Below are 19640 nucleotides of genomic sequence, written 5' to 3' on the forward strand. Positions count from 1 at the left end.
GGGACTACATCCAAGGACTACTACCAGGGACTACTACCAGGGACTACACCCAGGGACTACTTCCAGGGACTACTTCCAGGGACTACTTCCAGGGACTACTACCAGGGACTACTTCGAGGGACTACTTCCAAGGACTACTTCCAGGGACTAGTACCAGGGACAACTTCCAAGGACTACTACCAGGGACTACTTCCAGGGACTACTTCCAAGGACTACTACCAGGGACTACTTCCAGGGACTACTACCAGGGACTACTTCCAGGGACTACTACCAGGGACTACTACCAGGGACTACTACTTCCAGGGACTACTACCAGGGACTAGTACCAGGGACTACTTCCAGGGACCAGGGACTACTTCCAGGGACTACTACCAGGGACTAGTACCAGGGACTACTACCAGGGACTAGTACCAGGGACTACTTCCAGGGACTACTTCCAGGGACTACTACCAGGGACTAGTACCAGGGACTACTTCCAGGGACTACTTCCAAGGACTACTACCAGGGACTACTTCCAGGGACTACTACCAGGGACTACATCCAGGGACTACTTCCAGGGACTACATCCAAGGACTACTACCAGGGACTACTACCAGGGACTACATCCAGGGACTACTTCCAGGGACTACTACCAGGGACTACATCCAAGGACTACTTCCAGGGACTACTTCCAGGGACTACATCCAGGGACTACTTCCAGGGACTACATCCAAGGACTACTACCAGGGACTACTACCAGGGACTACATCCAGGGACTACTTCCAGGGACTACTACCAGGGACTACTTCCAGGGACTAGACTACTACCAGGGACTACTACCAGGGACTACTACCAGGGACTACTTCCAGGGACTACTTCCAGGGACTACTTCCAGGGACTACTACCAGGGACTACTTCCAGGGACTACCAGGGACTACTTCCAAGGACTACTTCCAGGGACTAGTACCAGGGACTACTTCCAAGGACTACTACCAGGGACTACTTCCAGGGTATTACTACTAGTGGCCAAGGACTACTACCAGGGACTACTTCCAGGGACTACTACCAGGGACTACTTCCAGGGACTACTACCAGGGCCCACTTCCCTTTATAGTGCACTACAGGGACTACTTCCAGGGACTACTTCCAGGGACTACTACCAGGGACTACTACCAGGGACTACTACCAGGGACTACTACCAGGGACTACTTCCAGGGACTACTTCCAGGGACTACTACCAGGGACTAGTACCAGGGACTACTTCCAGGGACTACTTCCAAGGACTACTACCAGGGACTACTACCAGGGACTACTACCAGGGAATACTACCAGGGACTACTACCAGAGACTACTACCAGGGACTACTACCAGGGACTACTTCCAGGGACTAGTACCAGGGACTACATCCAGGGACTACTACCAGGGACTACTACCAGGGACTACTTCCAGGGACTAGTACCAGGGACTACATCCAGGGACTACTACCAGAGACTACTACCAGGGACTACTTCCAAGGACTACTAACTCCTCTGGACTACTACCAGGGACTACTAACTCTGTCTAATGTTACCCAGAGATCTACTAACTCTCTCTGTCTAATGTTACCAGAGAACTACTAACCAGGGACTACTTACCCAGGGACTACTACCAGGGACTATGTTACCAGAGGGACTACTCCAGGGTCTAATGTTACCCAGAGATCTACTAACTCTCTCTGTCTGTCTAATGTTACCAGAGACTACTACCAGGGACTAGTACCAGGGACTACTACCAGGGACTACTTCCAGGGACTACTACCAGAGACTACTACCAGGGACTAGTACCAGGGACTAGTACAAGGGACTAACTAACGAACTTCTAAGGGTATTACTACAGAAAGTTAGTGGCGTTATGGCAAAGTATTACAATGTGACTTGGTCTGTGTCCTAACCTAATAACTATCTCTCAGTCTCTCTCCCCTCTCTCTCTCTCGCTCTCCCTCACTCCCTGCAGTCTTTTCCCTTCCCCCCCCCCCCTCTCTCTCTCTCTCTCTCTCTCTCTCTCTCTACCTCTCTCTCTCTCTCTCTCCCTCTCTCTCCTTGCACTCTCTCCCTCCTTCCCTCTCACCATCTCCCCCCTCCTCCCTCTCTGTTAAAACACACTTTACTGAGTCCCTGTAGTTGTGTTTCAGAATCCCCATCCATCTCAGGTTTGACTTCAACACAACAAGCGGTGTAATAATGTCCTTCCTGGAGAAACTCCTCAGCTGCCTCATTCAATTTGTTGCTCACAGGTGGCCTGTGATGTGGTAAACAAAATCCAGATGGATGGAAGTGATACCGAACCACCAGGCAGCTTTAAAGTTGTTAGAATTCACAATCCTGGGAGTTCCATTTGACAATAGGATTCCCACATACATTCTAGAACTAGAAACTGTATTTTTTTCCTTACACGTTAAACAGCTTTACATGGGTATCTATATAATCAATGAGGTTTAGGTGTCAGTCGTGCCTGCTTTTCCTTTTTCTCTCTAATCGACTCAAACAGTGGGGAGATGACCTCTTGTGAGTGAAGATAATGATCATTTGCATTTATATTAGAAACATGCTGTGTAAGTGGTGCTTTGTGGCGATGAGGCTAACTCTTCATCATCATAGATTTAATGTACCTCAGACCCCTGAAGGACTGGGGAAAACGCATGCACGCACACACGCAAGCACACACACGCACGCACACACACGCACACAGAAGTACTCTAGCACACTGTCGGACCACAACACATCAGTCACAGAGTGGAATGTGTGGGACTATTTGATTATTTTACAGAGATGATGGTTATATTAACCTGACAATGTAAGTCAGAACATTGTGTCTAGATGACGAGCGTGTGCGCTAGCCTATCTGTAATGTCAGTCATGAAATGTGTGAACATGGTTGAAGGACATGGGTTATTTGCGCTCGAGGCTGTCTTGTTCATTTTAATGGTTCAAACAGAATGTTCTAGCGATTCTGTATGCTGCGGAGTCTTTGAAGAACAGCATGCTTGGAGATGCCTGCAAAGTGCTCTCTCTTTAGCTAGCATGCATTGGCTTTTAATGTATTTTGCATTATCCTATTCGTAATTTACCCTGAGAACACTTTATGACAAATGCTAAAATTGTTATGCATTATATGGCCTATGCATTACAGCCAGATGCACTATGACTGTATGGCAATAAACCAGTCCATTCTGAGTTCAGTGGATTGGTTTACAGTCATTCAGAGGAGCCTGAATGTTCTCTTCCCCTCGCTCCCTCTCTTCCTCTCTTCCCCTCGTTCCCTCACATCCCCTCGTTCCCTCTCTTCCCCTCGCTCCCTCTCTTCTCGCTCCCTCTCTCGTTCCCTCTCTTCCCTCTCTTCCCCTCGTTCCCTCTCTTCCCCTCGTTCCCTCTCTTCCCCTCTCTCCCTCTCTTCACCTCGTTCCCTCTCTTCCCCTCATTCCCTCTCTTCCCCTCGCTCCCTCTCTTCCCCTCGTTCCCTCTCTTCCCCTCGTTCCCTCTCTTCCCCTCGTTCCCTCTCTTCCCCTCGCTCCCTCTCTTCCCCTCGCTCCCTCTCATCCCCTCGTTCCCTCTCTTCCCCTCGTTCCCTCTCTTCCCCTCGCTCCCTCTCTTCCCCTCGTTCCCTCTCTTCCCCTCGTTCCCTCTCTTCCCCTCGTTCCCCTCTTCTCCTCGCTCCCCTCTTCTCCTCGCTCATTCTCTTCTCCTCGCTAGGGCCTCATCTCTCTCTACCTCCCCTGCTAGAGTGTCACCTCTTTCTACCTCCCCTGCTAGAGCCTCACCTCTCTCTACCTCCCCTGCTAGAGCCTCACCTCTCTCTACCTCCCCTGCTAGAGCCTCACCTCTCTCTACCTCCCCTGCTAGAGCCTCATCTCTCTCTACCTCCCCTGCTAGAGCCTCATCTCTCTCTACCTCCCCTGTTAGAGCCTCATCTCTCTCTACCTTCCCTGCTAGAGTCTCATCTCTCTCTACCTCCCCTGTTAGAGCCTCATCTCTCTCTACCTCCCCTGCTAGAGCCTCATCTCTCTCTACCTACCCTGTTAGAGCCTCATCTCTCTCTACCTCCCCCGTTAGAGCCTCATCTCTCTCTACCTCCCCTGTTAGAGCCTCATCTCTCTCTACCTCCCCTGCTAGAGCCTCATCTCTCTCTACCTCCCCTGCTAGAGCCTCATCTCTCTCTACCTCCCCTGCTAGAGCCTCATCTCTCTCTACCTCCCCTGCTAGAGCCTCATCTCTCTCTACCTCCCCTGCTAGAGCCTCATCTCTCTCTACCTTCCCTGCTAGAGCCTCATCTCTCTCTACCTCCCCTGCTAGAGCCTCATCTCTCTCTACATTCCCTGCTAGAGCCTCATCTCTCTCTACCTCCCCTGCTAGAGCCCCATCTCTCTCTACCTCCCCTGCTAGAGCCTCATCTCTCTCTACCTCCCCTGCTAGAGCCTCATCTCTCTCTACCTCCTCTGCTAGAGCCTCATCTCCCTCTACCTTCCCTGCTAGAGCCTCATCTCTCTCTACCTTCCCTGCTAGAGCCTCATCTCTCTCTACCTCCCCTGTTAGAGCCTCATCTCTCTCTACCTCCCCTGCTAGAGCCTCATCTCTCTCTACCTACCCTGTTAGAGCCTCATCTCTCTCTACCTCCCCTGTTAGAGCCTCATCTCTCTCTACCTCCCCTGTTAGAGCCTCATCTCTCTCTACCTCCCCTGTTAGAGCCTCATCTCTCTCTACCTCCCCTGCTAGAGCCTCATCTCTCTCTACCTCCTCTGCTAGAGCCTCATCTCCCTCTACCTTCCCTGCTAGAGCCTCATCTCTCTCTACCTTCCCTGCTAGAGCCTCATCTCTCTCTACCTCCCCTGTTAGAGCCTCATCTCTCTCTACCTCATCTGTTAGAGCCTCATCTCTCTCGACCTCCTCTCCCTCGCACTTTATCAGCTCCAGTTAATAAAGTAGCTTTTCTGCTTTAGGTCTATACGGAATGGGTCTAGTTGTCGGGTCCGTTTGGAGTGGGTCTCTATATTTAAAACATGTATTTATGCCTATGGGTCCGGATGGGAAAGCCCCAGATCCATTTCAGAACGGGTGCAACCTTTTGGACCCGTGAAGACCTATAATATATAGTACAGTATATGCATTGGTTAAAGCTCAATGTTAAATTCAAATCTCCATACCATCATATCTAAGCCAATATGACACAAATTTCAATGAAAATGTGCAAATCAAGTTGATTGGAGGTACACAACACACTCCTCCTCGCCTCTCATCATGAGCCGTCCGTCCGTTTCCCGAGAACCACATACCGGATTGTTAACAAGGTCGTTAGCATTAGAAAAACAAGAAAATGTCTTGCCCTGACCTCACTCCATATCAAGACATTGGATAAGAACAAGACTACAGCATCCATGAAGAGATCATTAGTCTTGCCAATACGTTTGTAGGGGCAACAGTTTTGATTAAATGTATAATTTATCACTCTCACATTCTAATTTCCATCCATTATTAAGAAACAACGATGTGCTATCTTTTTGTAGCATTTCTGACAACGCTAACATCTTTTCTGCTGAATATCAAAGTTACTAGCGCAGCAACAACGCTAGTAGCGAGCTAACACCAGTCAGATGAGAGGCAAGGTACAAGCAAAGCTACAAACAAATGATGATTTGAGAAGGTTTGAATCCTAAGCAACCTGCATACACATTGTTAGAAGTACAATAGACTAAAATAGCTACTGTAGTAGGTCAAAGCAGTGTACTGGAAAACCTTGGTAGAGCATGAGTGAAGTAGACATTGGGGTGCTCATGTGAATTTCCTTTCTTTTCGGCTTCAGACCAATGCCTACTTCTCATTTAAATCGTAGTTGTTTTTTGATGCAGTAAATGGGTCTGATAATCACGACACGTATGGATACAATATTCCTATGGCTCAACACATCGCTAATAGATGGGTTATTAGGCACAAACAATAAAGGTTTTTTATCTTCCTATGTGTCAAACTATCACTAATAGTCTCTGGTTATTCTCTATGGCCTAGCTGACACATACAGTAGAGGTTTCTATCTTATGTCTTGACAATGAGTTGAACATTTTAAAAGCATTATGTTGATGTACTGTACACTATTTGAATGGCGTTGATTGACTGTACGGGGAAAACGGTAACAGTAAATATTTTTCACTTACTCTGCAGTTCCCCAGCTCCTCGACTGAAAGGATGATGGTGCCACATTTCTTCCCAGGGATACCACTACAAAACAAAGAGAGAGAGAGAGAAACAGAGATAAAAGCTCCATCCTGTACTCATTACATTAAGTGTTGACATGACAGTGCATTATAATAGGACTTCCACCTTTTGTCTTTTCTCTGTGAATCTTCCACATTCAGGAACCAAACAGCACTGGGGAGGACTGTCTCTTATAAACTCCCTAAAAGTGCGCCCCAATCTGTCTTGATGTTTTCTTTCATGAACAGTAGGATTTAGACTGTTCCCAGCCCACAGTAGGATTTAGACTGTTCCCAGCCCACAGTAGGATTTAGACTGTTCCCAGCCCACCGTAGAAGTAGACTGTTCCCAGCCCACAGAAGAATTAGACTGTTCCCAGCCCACAGTAGAATTAGACTGTTCCCAGCCCACAGTAGAAGTAGACTGTTCCCAGCCCACAGTAGAATTAGACTGTTCCCAGCCCACCGTAGAATTAGAATGTTCCCAGCCCACAGTAGAATTAGACTGTTCTCAGCCCACAGTAGAATTAGACTGTTCCCAGCCCACAGTAGAAGTAGACTGTTCTCAGCCCACAGAAGAATTAGACTGTTCCCAGCCCACAGTAGAATTAGACTGTTCCCAGCCCACAGTAGAAGTAGACTGTTCCCAGCCCACAGTAGAATTAGACTGTTCCCAGCCCACCGTAGAATTAGAATGTTCCCAGCCCACAGTAGAATTAGACTGTTCTAAGCCCACAGTAGAATTAGACTGTTCTCAGCCCACAGTAGAATTAGACTGTTCCCAGACAACAGTAGAATTAGACTGTTCCCAGCCCACAGTATAATTAGAATGTTCCCAGCCCACAGTAGGATTTAGAATGTTCCTAGCCCACAGTAGAAGTAGACTGTTCCCAGCACACTGTAGAATTAGACTGTTCCCAGCCCACAGTCGAATTAGACTGTTCCCAGCCCACAGTAGAATTAGACTGTTCTCAGCCCACAGTAGAATTAGACTGTTCTCAGCCCACAGTAGACTGTTCCCAGCCCACAGTAGAATTAGACTGTTCCCAGCCCACAGTAGAATTAGACTGTTCTCAGCCCACAGTAGACTGTTCCCAGCCCACAGTAGAATTAGACTGTTCCCAGCCCACAGTAGAATTAGACTGTTCTCAGCCCACAGTAGAATTAGACTGTTCTCAGCTCACAGTAGACTGTTCCCAGCCCACAGTAGAAGTAGACTGTTCTCAGCCCACAGAAGAATTAGACTGTTCCCAGCCCAGTAGAATTAGACTGTTCCCAGCCCACAGTAGAAGTAGACTGTTCCCAGCCCACAGTAGAATTAGACTGTTCCCAGCCCACCGTAGAATTAGAATGTTCCCAGCCCACAGTAGAATTAGACTGTTCTAAGCCCACAGTAGAATTTAGAATGTTCCTAGCCCACAGTAGAAGTAGACTGTTCCCAGCACACTGTAGAATTAGACTGTTCCCAGCCCACAGTAGAATTAGACTGTTCCCAGCCCAGTAGAATTAGACTGTTCCCAGCCCACAGTAGAAGTAGACTGTTCCCAGCCCACAGTAGAATTAGACTGTTCCCAGCCCACCGTAGAATTAGAATGTTCCCAGCCCACAGTAGAATTAGACTGTTCTAAGCCCACAGTAGAATTAGACTGTTCCCAGCCCACAGTATAATTAGAATGTTCCCAGCCCACAGTAGGATTTAGAATGTTCCTAGCCCACAGTAGAAGTAGACTGTTCCCAGCACACTGTAGAATTAGACTGTTCCCAGCCCACAGTAGAATTAGACTGTTCCCAGCCCACAGTAGAATTAGACTGTTCTCAGCCCACAGTAGAATTAGACTGTTCTCAGCCCACAGTAGACTGTTCCCAGCCCACAGTAGAATTAGACTGTTCCCAGCCCACAGTAGAATTAGACTGTTCTCAGCCCACAGTAGACTGTTCCCAGCCCACAGTAGAATTAGACTGTTCTCAGCCCACAGTAGAATTAGACTGTTCTCAGCCCACAGTAGAATTAGACTGTTCTCAGCTCACAGTAGACTGTTCCCAGCCCACAGTAGAATTAGACTGTTCCCAGCCCACAGTAGAAGTAGACTGTTCCCAGACCACAGTAGAATTAGACTGTTCCCAGACTACAGTGTATTCTCCTGTTCCCAGACTACAGCAGCTGTTTGTGGCATCGCATGGGGAGGTGTAACACATACTGCACAGTGATGGCTGGTGGCCTGCAAGATGAGGCAGACACACACACACACACACACCAGGAAGTTCATGTAGAAACTCCAAACAAACACTGTTGACCTCTCCTCCATCTCTCCAATGGCTGCCAATCTAATTCAGACAGACCAACAACAGCAGGGCTCAGGAGTGTCCAGCAAATGCTATTTCAACTGGATTCTAGTGTGTGTCTGTGTGTGGGGGGGGGGGGGGGGTTTGGTTTGCATCTATTGCCATCCAATCACCAAGGCTCTCATCTTTCACTGTGACTAGATGAGTTCAATGGGTTGAAAAAGGTCCAAACCACCAACACTGTGTTGGCAACAGAGAGGAGGGGGAGAAGGACAGGGTATCAACTATCCTGTCCCAAATGACACCCTATTCCCTATGTAGTGCACTACTTTAGACTTTTGACCAGAGCCCCTTAAAGGGAATAGGGTGTCATTTGGGATGCAAGGAATGCATCTCCTGTCTGCTTCTGACAAGGCTGCCCATCCTCCCAGACAAACAGAGAAGGATGCGGGTCGTTGTGGGCTCCTGGCTGGAAGCCCCTAGCAGGACACACACACACACACACACACACACACACACACACACACACACACACACACACACACACACACACACACACTCTCTAGAGGGAGGCCTATGATTAGAAGATCAAGCTTGTAGCAGAACTCCCGTCCAGCTGTGACAGATGATCTTAGCTGAGTGACGGCTCCGTCTGATGGTGCGTTCTGCCGGCTGCGTCTGAGGGGGTGTGTTTTGACGGCTGCGTCTGAGGGGGTGTGTTCTGACGGCTGCGTCTGAGGGGGTGTGTTCTGACGGCTCCGTCTGATGGTGTGTTCTGCCGGCTGCGTCTGATGGTGCGATCTGACGGCTGCGTCTGAGGGGGTGTGTTCTGACGGCTCCGTCTGATGGTGCGTTCTGACGGCTCCGTCTGATGGTGCGTTCTGACGGCTGCGTCTCACGGCTGCGTCTGATGGTGCGTTCTGACGGCTCCGTCTGATGGTGCGTTCTGACGGCTCCGTCTGATGGTGCGTTCTGACGGCTCCGTCTGATGGTGCGTTCTGACGGCTCCGTCTGATGGTGCGTTCTGACGGCTCCGTCTGATGGTGCGTTCTGACGGCTCCGTCTGATGGTGCGTTCTGTGTTCTGCCTGACCTGGGTTCAAATAGTATTTGTTTCCTTTCAAATACTTTAGCTGTGCTCAAATTAGCTTTGCATGGAACCAATGGAATAGTCCCAAAAGTGTAAACCCTTGCCTCGTCTGGCACTCCAGAATCAAACCTAGGATAAGTGAAGTCAGATGATGAAATAGAAAAAGGACATGAACACAGCCAAGGACATTTAGATACATGGAGGGAGGACAACTCCTCCACTCCTTCTTCTCTTATCTGTCTGTACAGTAGTGTAATAAATGATACCTAGTGAATCATTTAGATGTTTGGCTGAAGACCTCAGTCCATTAACCTTCACTGTTGTCATTCTCTCTGAACTCATAGGATCGTATAGATGGATCCTATAAACATAGATGACTGTATAATGCAGACAGCTTCTAGAACTCCCCCTATCACGACTAGATGTACTTACTCTAGTCTTCCTTAGGAAAGCATCAGACCTGTCAGACAAACATAATTCAAGCTTTATCCACACTGGGACCGGGTTACTAGGGAGCTTTATCCACACTGGGACCGGGTTACTAGGGAGCTTTATCCACACTGGGACCTGGTTACTAGGGAGCTTTATCCACACTGGGGCCGGGGTTACTAGGGAGCTTTATCCACACTGGGACCGGGTTACTAGGGAGCTTTATCCACACTGGGACCGGGTTACTAAGGAGCTTTATCCACACTGGGACCGGGTTACTAAGGAGCTTTATCCACACTGGGACCGGGTTACTAGGGAGCTTTATCCACACTGGGACCGGGTTACTAAGGAGCTTTATCCACACTGGGACCGGGTTACTAAGGAGATTTATCCACACTGGGACCCGGTTACTAAGGAGCTTTATCCACACTGGGACCGGGTTACTAAGGAGATTTATCCACACTGGGACCGGGTTACTAAGGAGCTTTATCCACACTGGGACCGGGTTACTAAGGAGATTTATCCACATTGGGACCGGGTTACTAAGGAGCTTTATCCACACTTGGACCGGGTTACTAAGGAGATGTATCCACACTGGGACCGGGTTACTAAGGAGCTTTATCCACACTGGGACCTGGTTACTAGGGAGATTTATCCACACTGGGTTTGGGTTACTAAGGTGCTTTATCCACACTGGGCTCGGGTTACTAAGGAAATTTATCCACACTGGGACCGGGTTACAAGGGAGCTTTATCCACACTGGGACTGGGTTACTAAGGAGCTTTATCCACACTGGGACCGGGTTACTAGGGAGCTTTATCCACACTGGGACTGGGTTACTAAGGAGCTTTATCCATACTGGGACCGGGTTACTAGGGAGCTTTTTCCACACTGGGACTGGGTTACTAAGGAACTTTATCCACACTAGGACCGGGTTACTAAGGAGCTTTATCCACACTGGGACCCGGTTACTAAGGAGCTTTATCCACACTGGGACCGGGTTACTAAGGAGCTTTATCCACACTGGGACCCGGTTTCTAAGGAGCTTTATCCACACTGGGACCCGGTTACTAAGGAGCTTTATCCACACTGGGACCCGGTTACTAAGGAGCTTTATCCACACTGGGACCGGGTTACTAAGGAGCTTTATCCACACTGAGACCGGGTTACTAAGGAGCTTTATCCACACTGGGACCGGGTTACTAAGGAGTTTTATCCACACTGGGACCGGGTTACTAAGGAGCTTTATCCACACTGGGACCCGGTTTCTAAGGAGCTTTATCCACACTGGGACCCGGTTACTAAGGAGCTTTATCCACACTGGGACCCGGTTACTAAGGAGCTTTATCCACACTGGGACCGGGTTACTAAGGAGTTTTATCCACACTGGGACCGGGTTACTAAGGAGCTTTATCCACACTGGGACCCGGTTACTAAGAAGCTTTATCCACACTGGGACCGGGTTACTAAGGAGATTTATCCACACTGGGACCGGGTTACTAGGGAGAAAACAGAGTGAAACAGAAAGGCAGTACATAAATTTGTCCAATGAGAAGGCAGATTTTTAAAGACTTTTAAAGATTTTCGTTTTCCTCCCTTACCCTCTCTCAGAGGACCCAATCTCAAATGGTAGTGTGTTCAAGATTTGAAAAGACTTCTAGAGTTTGTAATTTCCACCTTAAAATGTCAGACTTGATTTACCATAATGAAAAAAATATATCAAACCTTACAAAAAATGTCCATTAATTATAATCCAAACAAAGAATGAATATTTCCTGTTGCTGCAGGATTATTTTCCTGCTGTGAGAAGCAGAAGAGTCATACTGTATGCACTGTATGGTGGTAGGGTGGCTGATGGATACCTTAAACTGACATCTTTCAATCAAGCATATTACATTATTGAACACAGTGGTTAAATCCAAGAGGTGTTGAGGTATGAGATCACCACCATATTGAGCCAGGGCGGGGTTGGGTAGGGTAGGGTATGTGTGTATGTGCGCGAGTGGGTGCATGCGTGTGTGTGTGTGTGTGTGATGGGGGGGGGGGGAGCGGTCAAGACATAATCCATTATTGAACACATTCATTATTTCCTTTATGATGACAAGAGCGGAGTTAGAGGCTGACTAGGTACATAGTTAAGTAAATTCAATCTCTATTGGCATGGGACACATATGTTTACATTACCGAAGCAAGTGAAATAAACAAACAAAAGTGAGATGAAACAAATGTAGCAACATTAATCTCTCTCCCTCTCTCTTGCCGTCTCTCTCTCTCTCACACTCTCTATCATTCATTAATTACATTGGGAGGATTATTTGTATTTATTAAGGATGCCCTTTAGTTCCTGCCAAGGCAGCAGCTACTCTTCCTGGAGTCCAGCTAAATTAAGGCAGTTATATTTTTTATGTTTGTTTTTTTTATCTGATTATACTGCCTGCATCAGTTGCCTGATGTGGAATAGCGTTCCATGTAGTCATGGCGCTATGTAGTCATGGCGCTATGTAGTACTGTGCGCCTCCCATAGTCTGTTATGGACTTGTGGACTGTGGAGAGACCTCTGGTGGCATGTCTTGTGGGGTATGGATGGGTGTCTGAGCTGTGTGTTAGTAGTTTAAACAGACAGCTCGGTGCATTCAGCTTGTCAACACTTCTTACAAAAACAAGTGGTGATGAAGTCGATCTCTCCTCCACTTTGAGCCAGGAGAGATTTACATGCATATTATTAATGTTATCTCTCTGTGTACATTTAAGGGCCAGCTGTGCTGCCCTGTTCTGAGACAATTGTAATTTTCCTAAGTCCCTCTTTGTGGCACCTGACCACACGACTGGACACTAGTCCAGGTGTGACAAAATTAGGGCCTGTAGGACCTGCCTTGTTGATAGTGTTGTTAAGAAGGTAGAAACTAGGGTCTGTAGGACCTGCCTTATTGATAGTGCTGTTAAGAAGGTAGAAACTAGGGCCTGTAGGACCTGCCTTATTAATAGTGCTCTTAAGAAGGTAGAAACTAGGGCCTGTAGGACCTGCCTTATTGATAGTGTTGTTGAGAAGGTAGAAACTAGGGCCTGTAGGACCTGCCTTATTAATAGTGCTGTTAAGAAGGTAGAAACTAGGGCCTGTAGGACCTGCCTTGTTGATAGTGCTCTTACGAAGGTAGAAACTAGGGCCTGTAGGACCTGCCTTGTTGATAGTGCTCGTAAGAAGGTAGAAACTAGGGCCTGTAGGACCTGCCTTATTAATAGTGCTGTTAAGAAGGTAGAAACTAGGGCCTGTAGGACCTGCCTTGTTGATAGTGTTGTTGAGAAGGTAGAAACTAGGGCCTGTAGGACCTGCCTTGTTGATAGTGTTGTTGAGAAGGTAGAAACTAGGGCCTGTAGGACCTGCCTTGTTGATAGTGTTGTTGAGAAGGTAGAAACTAGGGCCTGTAGGACCTGCCTTGTTGATAGTGTTGTTGAGAAGGTAGAAACTAGGGCCTGTAGGACCTGCCTTGTTGATAATGTTGTTGAGAAGGTAGAAACTAGGGCCTGTAGGACCTGCCTTGTTGATAGTGTTGTTGAGAAGGTAGAAACTAGGGCCTGTAGGACCTGCCTTATTGATAGTGCTGTTAAGAAGGTAGAAACTAGGGCATGTAGGACCTGCCTTATTGATAGTGCTGTTGAGAAGGACCTGCCTTATTGATAGTGTTGTTGAGAAGGTAGAAACTAGGGCCTGTAGGACCTGCCTTGTTGATAGTGCTGTTAAGAAGGTAGAAACTAGGGCATGTAGGACCTGCCTTATTGATAGTGCTGTTAAGAAGGTAGAAACTAGGGCATGTAGGACCTGCCTTATTGATAGTGCTGTTGAGAAGGACCTGCCTTATTGATAGTGTTGTTGAGAAGGTAGAAACTAGGGCCTGTAGGACCTGCCTTGTTGATAGTGCTGTTAAGAAGGTAGAAACTAGGGCCTGTAGGACCTGCCTTATTGATAGTGTTGTTGAGAAGGTAGAAACTAGGGCCTGTAGGACCTGCCTTGTTGATAGTGTTGTTGAGAAGGTAGAAACTAGGGCCTGTAGGACCTGCCTTATTGATAGTGCTGTTAAGAAGGTAGAAACTAGGGCATGTAGGACCTGCCTTATTGATAGTGCTGTTGAGAAGGACCTGCCTTATTGATAGTGTTGTTGAGAAGGTAGAAACTAGGGCCTGTAGGACCTGCCTTGTTGATAGTGCTGTTAAGAAGGTAGAAACTAGGGCATGTAGGACCTGCCTTATTGATAGTGCTGTTAAGAAGGTAGAAACTAGGGCATGTAGGACCTGCCTTATTGATAGTGCTGTTGAGAAGGACCTGCCTTATTGATAGTGTTGTTGAGAAGGTAGAAACTAGGGCCTGTAGGACCTGCCTTGTTGATAGTGCTGTTAAGAAGGTAGAAACTAGGGCCTGTAGGACCTGCCTTATTGATAGTGTTGTTGAGAAGGTAGAAACTAGGGCCTGTAGGACCTGCCTTGTTGATAGTGTTGTTAAGAAGGTAGAAACTAGGGCTGTAGGACCTGCCTTGTTGATAGTGTTGTTAAGGCAGAGCAGTGCTTTATTATGGACAGACTTCTCCCCATCTTATCTACTGTTGTATCAATATGTTCTGACCATGACAGTTTACAATCCAGGGTTACTCCAAGAAGTTTAGTCACCGCAACTTGCTCAATTTCCATATGATCCATTACAAGATTTAGTTGAGGATTAGGTTTTAGTGAATGATTCGTACCAAATACGATAGTTTCAGTTTATGAAATATTTAAGAATAACTTGTTTCTTGCCACACATTCTGAAACTGACTGCAGCTCTTTGTTAAGTGTTGTAGTGACGTCACATGCTGTAGTAGCTGGCGTGTTTAGTGTTTTTTATTGATTAATTTCACCTTTATTTAACCAGGTAGGCCAGTTGAGAACACCTTTATTTAACCAGGTAGGCCAGTTGAGAACAAGTTCTCATTTACAATTGCGACCTGACCAAGATAAAGCAAAGCAGTTCAACACAAACAACGACACAGAGTTACACATGGAGTAAAACAAACATACAGTCAATAATACAGTATAAACAAGTCTATATACGATGTGAGCAAATGAGGTGAGATAAGGGAGGTAAAGGCAAAAAAAAAAGGCCATGGTGGCAAAGTAAATACAATATAGCAAGTAAAACACTGGAATGGTAGATTTGCAGTGGAAGAATGTGCTAAATAGAAATAAAAATAATGGGGTGCAAAGGAGCAAAATAAATAAATAAAATAAAATAAATACAGTAGGGAAAGAGGTAGTTGTTTGGGCTAAATTATAGGTGGGCTATGTACAGGTGCAGTAATCTGTGAGCTGCTCTGACAGCTGGTGCTTAAAGCTAGTGAGGGAGATGAGTGTTTCCAGTTTCAGAGATTTTTGTAGTTCGTTCCAGTCATTGGCAGCAGAGAACTGGAAGGAGAGGCGGCCAAAGAAATAATTGGTTTTGGGGGTGACCAGAGAGATATACTTGCTGGAGCGCGTGCTACAGGTGGGTGATGCTATAGTGACCAGCGAGCTGAGATAAGGGGGGACTTTACCTAGCAGGGTCTTGTAGATGACATGGAGCCAGTGGGTTTGGCGACGAGTATGAAGCGAGGGCCAGCCAACGAGAGCGTACAGGTCCCAATGGTGGGTAGTATATGGGGCTTTGGTGACAAAATGCATGGTACTGTGATATACTGCATCCAATTTTTTGAGTAGGGTATTGGGGAGGCTATTTTGTAAATGACATCGCCGAAGTCGAGGATTGGTAGGATGGTCAGCTTTACAAGGGTATGTTTGGCAGCATGAGTGAAGGATGCTTAGGAAGCCATTTCTAGATTTAACTTTGGATTGGAGATGTTTGATGTGGGTATGGAAGGAGAGTTTACAGTCTAACCAGACACCTAGGTATTTGTAGTTGTCCACGTATTTTAAGTCAGAGCCGTCCAGAGTAGTGATGCTAGACAGGCGGGCAGGTGCAGGCAGCGATCAGTTGAAGAGGATGCATTTAGTTGTACTTGTATTTAGGAGCAATTGGAGGCCATGTAAGGAGAGTTGTATGGCATGGAAGCTTGCCTGGAGGGTTGTTAACACAGTGTCCAAAGAAGGGCCAGAAGTATACAGAATGGTGTCGTCTGCGTAGAGGTGGATCAGAGACTCACCAGCAGCAACAGCTACATCATTGATGTATACAGAGAAGAGAGTCGGTCCAAGAATTGAACTCTGTGGCACCCCCATAGAGACTGCCAGAGGTCTGGACAGCAGACCCTCCGATTTGACACACTGAACTCTATCAGAGAAGTAGTTGGTGAACCAGGCGAGGCAATCATTTGAGAAACCAAGGCTGTCGAGTCTGCCGATGAGGATGTGGTGATTGACAGAGTCGAAAGCCTTGGTTAGATCAATGAATACGGCTGCAGAGTATTTTTGCACCTTTATTTAACTAGGCAAGTCAGTTAAGAACAAATTCTTATTTTCAATGACGGTCTAGGAACAGTGGGTTAACTACCTGTTCAGGGGCAGAACGACAGATGACCTTGTCAGCTCGGGGGTTTGAACTTGCAAACTTCCGGTTACTAGTCCAACGCTCTAACCACTAGGCAACCCTGTTTCTTACCGATGGCGGTTAAGACATCGTTTAGGACCTTGAGCGTGGCTGAGGTGCACCCATGACCAGCTCTGAAACCAGATTGCATAGCAGAGAGGGTATGGTGAGATTCAAAATGGTCGGTAATCTGTTTGTTGACTTGGCTTTCGAAGACCTTAGAAAGGCAGGGTAGGATAGACATAGGTCTGTAGCAGTTTGGGTCAAGAGTGTCCCTCCCTTTGAAGAGGGGGATGACCGCAGCTGCTTTCCAATCTTTGGGAATCTCAGACGACACGAAAGAGAGGTTGAACAGGCTAGTAATAGGGGTGGCAACAATTTCGGCAGATAATTTTAGAAAGAAAGGGTCCAGATTGTCAAGCCCGGCTGATTTCTAGGGGTCCAGATTTTGCAGCTCTTTCAGAACATCAGCTGACTGAAATTGGGAGTAGGAGAAATGGGGAAGGCTTGGGCGAGTTGCTGTGGGGGGTGCAGTGCTGTTGACCGGGGTAGGGGTAGCCAGGTGGAAAGCATGGCCAGCCATAGAAAAATGTTTATTGAAATGCTCAATTATAGTGTATTTATCAGTGGTGACAGTGTTTCCTATCTTCAGTGCAGTGGGCAGCTGGGAGGAGGTGTTCTTTATTCTCCATGGACTTTACAGTGTCCCGGAACTTTTTTGAGTTAGTGTTGCAGGAAACAAATTTCTGCTTGAAAAAGCTAGCTTTGGCTTTTCTAACTGCCTGTGTATAATGGTTTCTAGCTTCCCTGAAAAGCTGCATATCACGGGGGATGTTCGATGCTAATGCAGAACGCCATAGGATGTTTTTGTGTTGGTTAAGAGCAGTCAGGTCTGGGGAGAACCCAGGGCTATATCTGTTCCTGGTTCTACATTTCTTGAATGGGGCATGCTTATTTAAGATGGTTAGGAAGGCATTTTAAAAAAATCACCAGGCATCCTCTACTGACGGGATGAGATCAATATCCTTCCAGGATACCCCGGCCAGGTCGATTAGAAATTAGCTGAAGTGTTTCAGGGAGCGTTTGACAGTGATGAGTGGAGGTCGTTTGACCGCTGACTCATTACGGATGCAGGCAATGAGGCAGTGATCGCTGAGATCTTGGTTGAAGACAGCAGAGGTGTATTTAGAGGGCAAGTTGGTTGATATCTATGAGGGTGCCCGTGTTTATGGCTTTGGGGAGGTACCTGGTAGGTTAATTGATAATTTGTGTGAGATTGAGGGCATCAAGCTTAGATTGTAGGATGGCTGGGGTGTTAAGAATGTTCCAGTTTAGGTCGCCTAGCAGCACAAGCTCTGAAGATAGATGGGGGGCAATCAGTTCACATATGGTGTCCAGAGCACAGCTGGGGGCAGAGGGTGGTCTATAGCAGGCGGCAACAGTGAGAGACTTGTTTTTTGACAGGTGGATTTTTAAAAGTAGAAGTTCAAATTGTTTGGGTACAGACCTGGATAGTAGGACAGAACTCTGCAAGCTATCTTTGCAGTAGATTGCAACACCGCCCCCTTTGGCAGTTCTATCTTGTCTGAAAATGTTGTAGTTTGGGATGAAAATTTCAGAATTTTTGGTGGTCTTCCTAAGCCAGGATTCAGACACAGCTAGAACATCCGGGTTGGCAGAGTGTGCTAAAGCAGTGAATAAAACAAACTTAGGGAGGAGGCTTCTAATGTTAACATGCATGAAACCAAGGCTATTACGGTTACAGAAGTCATCAAAAGAGAGTGGCTGGGGAATAGAAGTGGAGCTAGAAACTGCAGGGCCTGGATTCACCTCTACATCACCAGGGGAAAAGAGGAGGAGTAGGATAAGGGTACGGCTAAAAGCAATTAGAATTAGTCATCTAGAACGTCTGGAACAGAGAGTAAAAGGAGGTTTCTGGGGGTGATAAAATAGCTTCAAGGTATAATGTACAGACAAATGTATGGTAGGATGTGAATACAGTGGAGGTAAACCTAGGTATTGAGTGATGATGAGAGAGATATTGTCCCTAGAAACATCATTGAAACCAGGAAATGTCATCGCATGTGTGGGTGGTGGAACTAATAGGTTGGATAAGGTATATTGAGCAGGATGTGTTGAGTGTTGAGTCATCAGCATACATAGACACACAGGCCTTACTCGGAGCCAGTGGCATGTCATTAGTAACGGTTGAAAAAAAGTAAAAGGGGCCTAAACAGCTGCCCTGGGGTATGCCTGACTCTACTTGGATTATGTTAGTGAGGCTTCCATTAAAGAACACCCTCTGTGTTCTGTTAGACAGGTAACTCTCAATTCACAGTATAGCAGGGGATGTAAAGCCATAACACATCAGTTTTACCAGCAGCAGATTATAATCAATTATGTCAAAAGCTGCACTGAAGTCTAACAAAACAGCTACCACAATATTTTTATTATCAATTATTTCTCTCAGACAAACATCAGTAATTTGTGCAAGTGCCGTACATGTTGAATGCCCTTCCCTATAAGTGTGCTGAAAACAGCACTGTTTCTGGTCAAAAGTTTACAATGTGTTGGTAACAGGCTGATATGGTTGGATGTTTGAGACAGTAAAGGGTGCTTTTCTATTCTTGGGTAGTGGAATGACTTTTACTTCCTTCCAGGCCTGGGGGGGGGGGGGGGGGGGGGTAAACTTTCTAGTAGGCTTGGATTGGAGAGATGGCTAATAGGAGTGGCAATATCATCTACTATCACCCTCAATATCATCCACTATCATCCTCAATATCGTCCACTATCATCCTCAATATCATCCACTATCATCCTCAATATCATCCACTATCATTCTCAATATCATCCTCAATATCGTCCACTATCATCCTCAATATCATCCACTATCATCCTCAATATCATCGACTATCATTCTCAATATCATCCACTATCATTCTCAATATCATCCTCAATATCTTCCACTATCATCCTCAATATCATCCACTATCATCCTCAATATCATCCACTATCATTCTCAATATCATCCTCAATATTGTCCACTATCATCCTCAATATCATCCACTATCATCCGCAATATCATCCACTATC

At 46.6% G+C, this 19640-nt stretch overlaps 1 protein-coding gene across 3 annotated transcripts in view; it reads right to left on the reverse strand.

The window, feature by feature from the left end:
* The window catches only part of LOC139417399 (copine-8-like), a 214340-nt gene that overhangs the window by 81419 nt on the left and 113281 nt on the right, over window positions 1-19640 (reverse strand). For all 3 annotated transcript variants that reach the window (XM_071166673.1, XM_071166672.1, XM_071166671.1), the window contains one exon: window positions 6161-6224. In XM_071166673.1, coding sequence (XP_071022774.1) covers window positions 6161-6224 — 64 coding nt within the window. The remainder of the gene's footprint in view (window positions 1-6160; window positions 6225-19640) is intronic.

This window comes from Oncorhynchus clarkii, chromosome 9 (genome assembly GCF_045791955.1).
Source record: "Oncorhynchus clarkii lewisi isolate Uvic-CL-2024 chromosome 9, UVic_Ocla_1.0, whole genome shotgun sequence".
NCBI classification, from domain to species: Eukaryota; Metazoa; Chordata; class Actinopteri; order Salmoniformes; family Salmonidae; genus Oncorhynchus; species Oncorhynchus clarkii.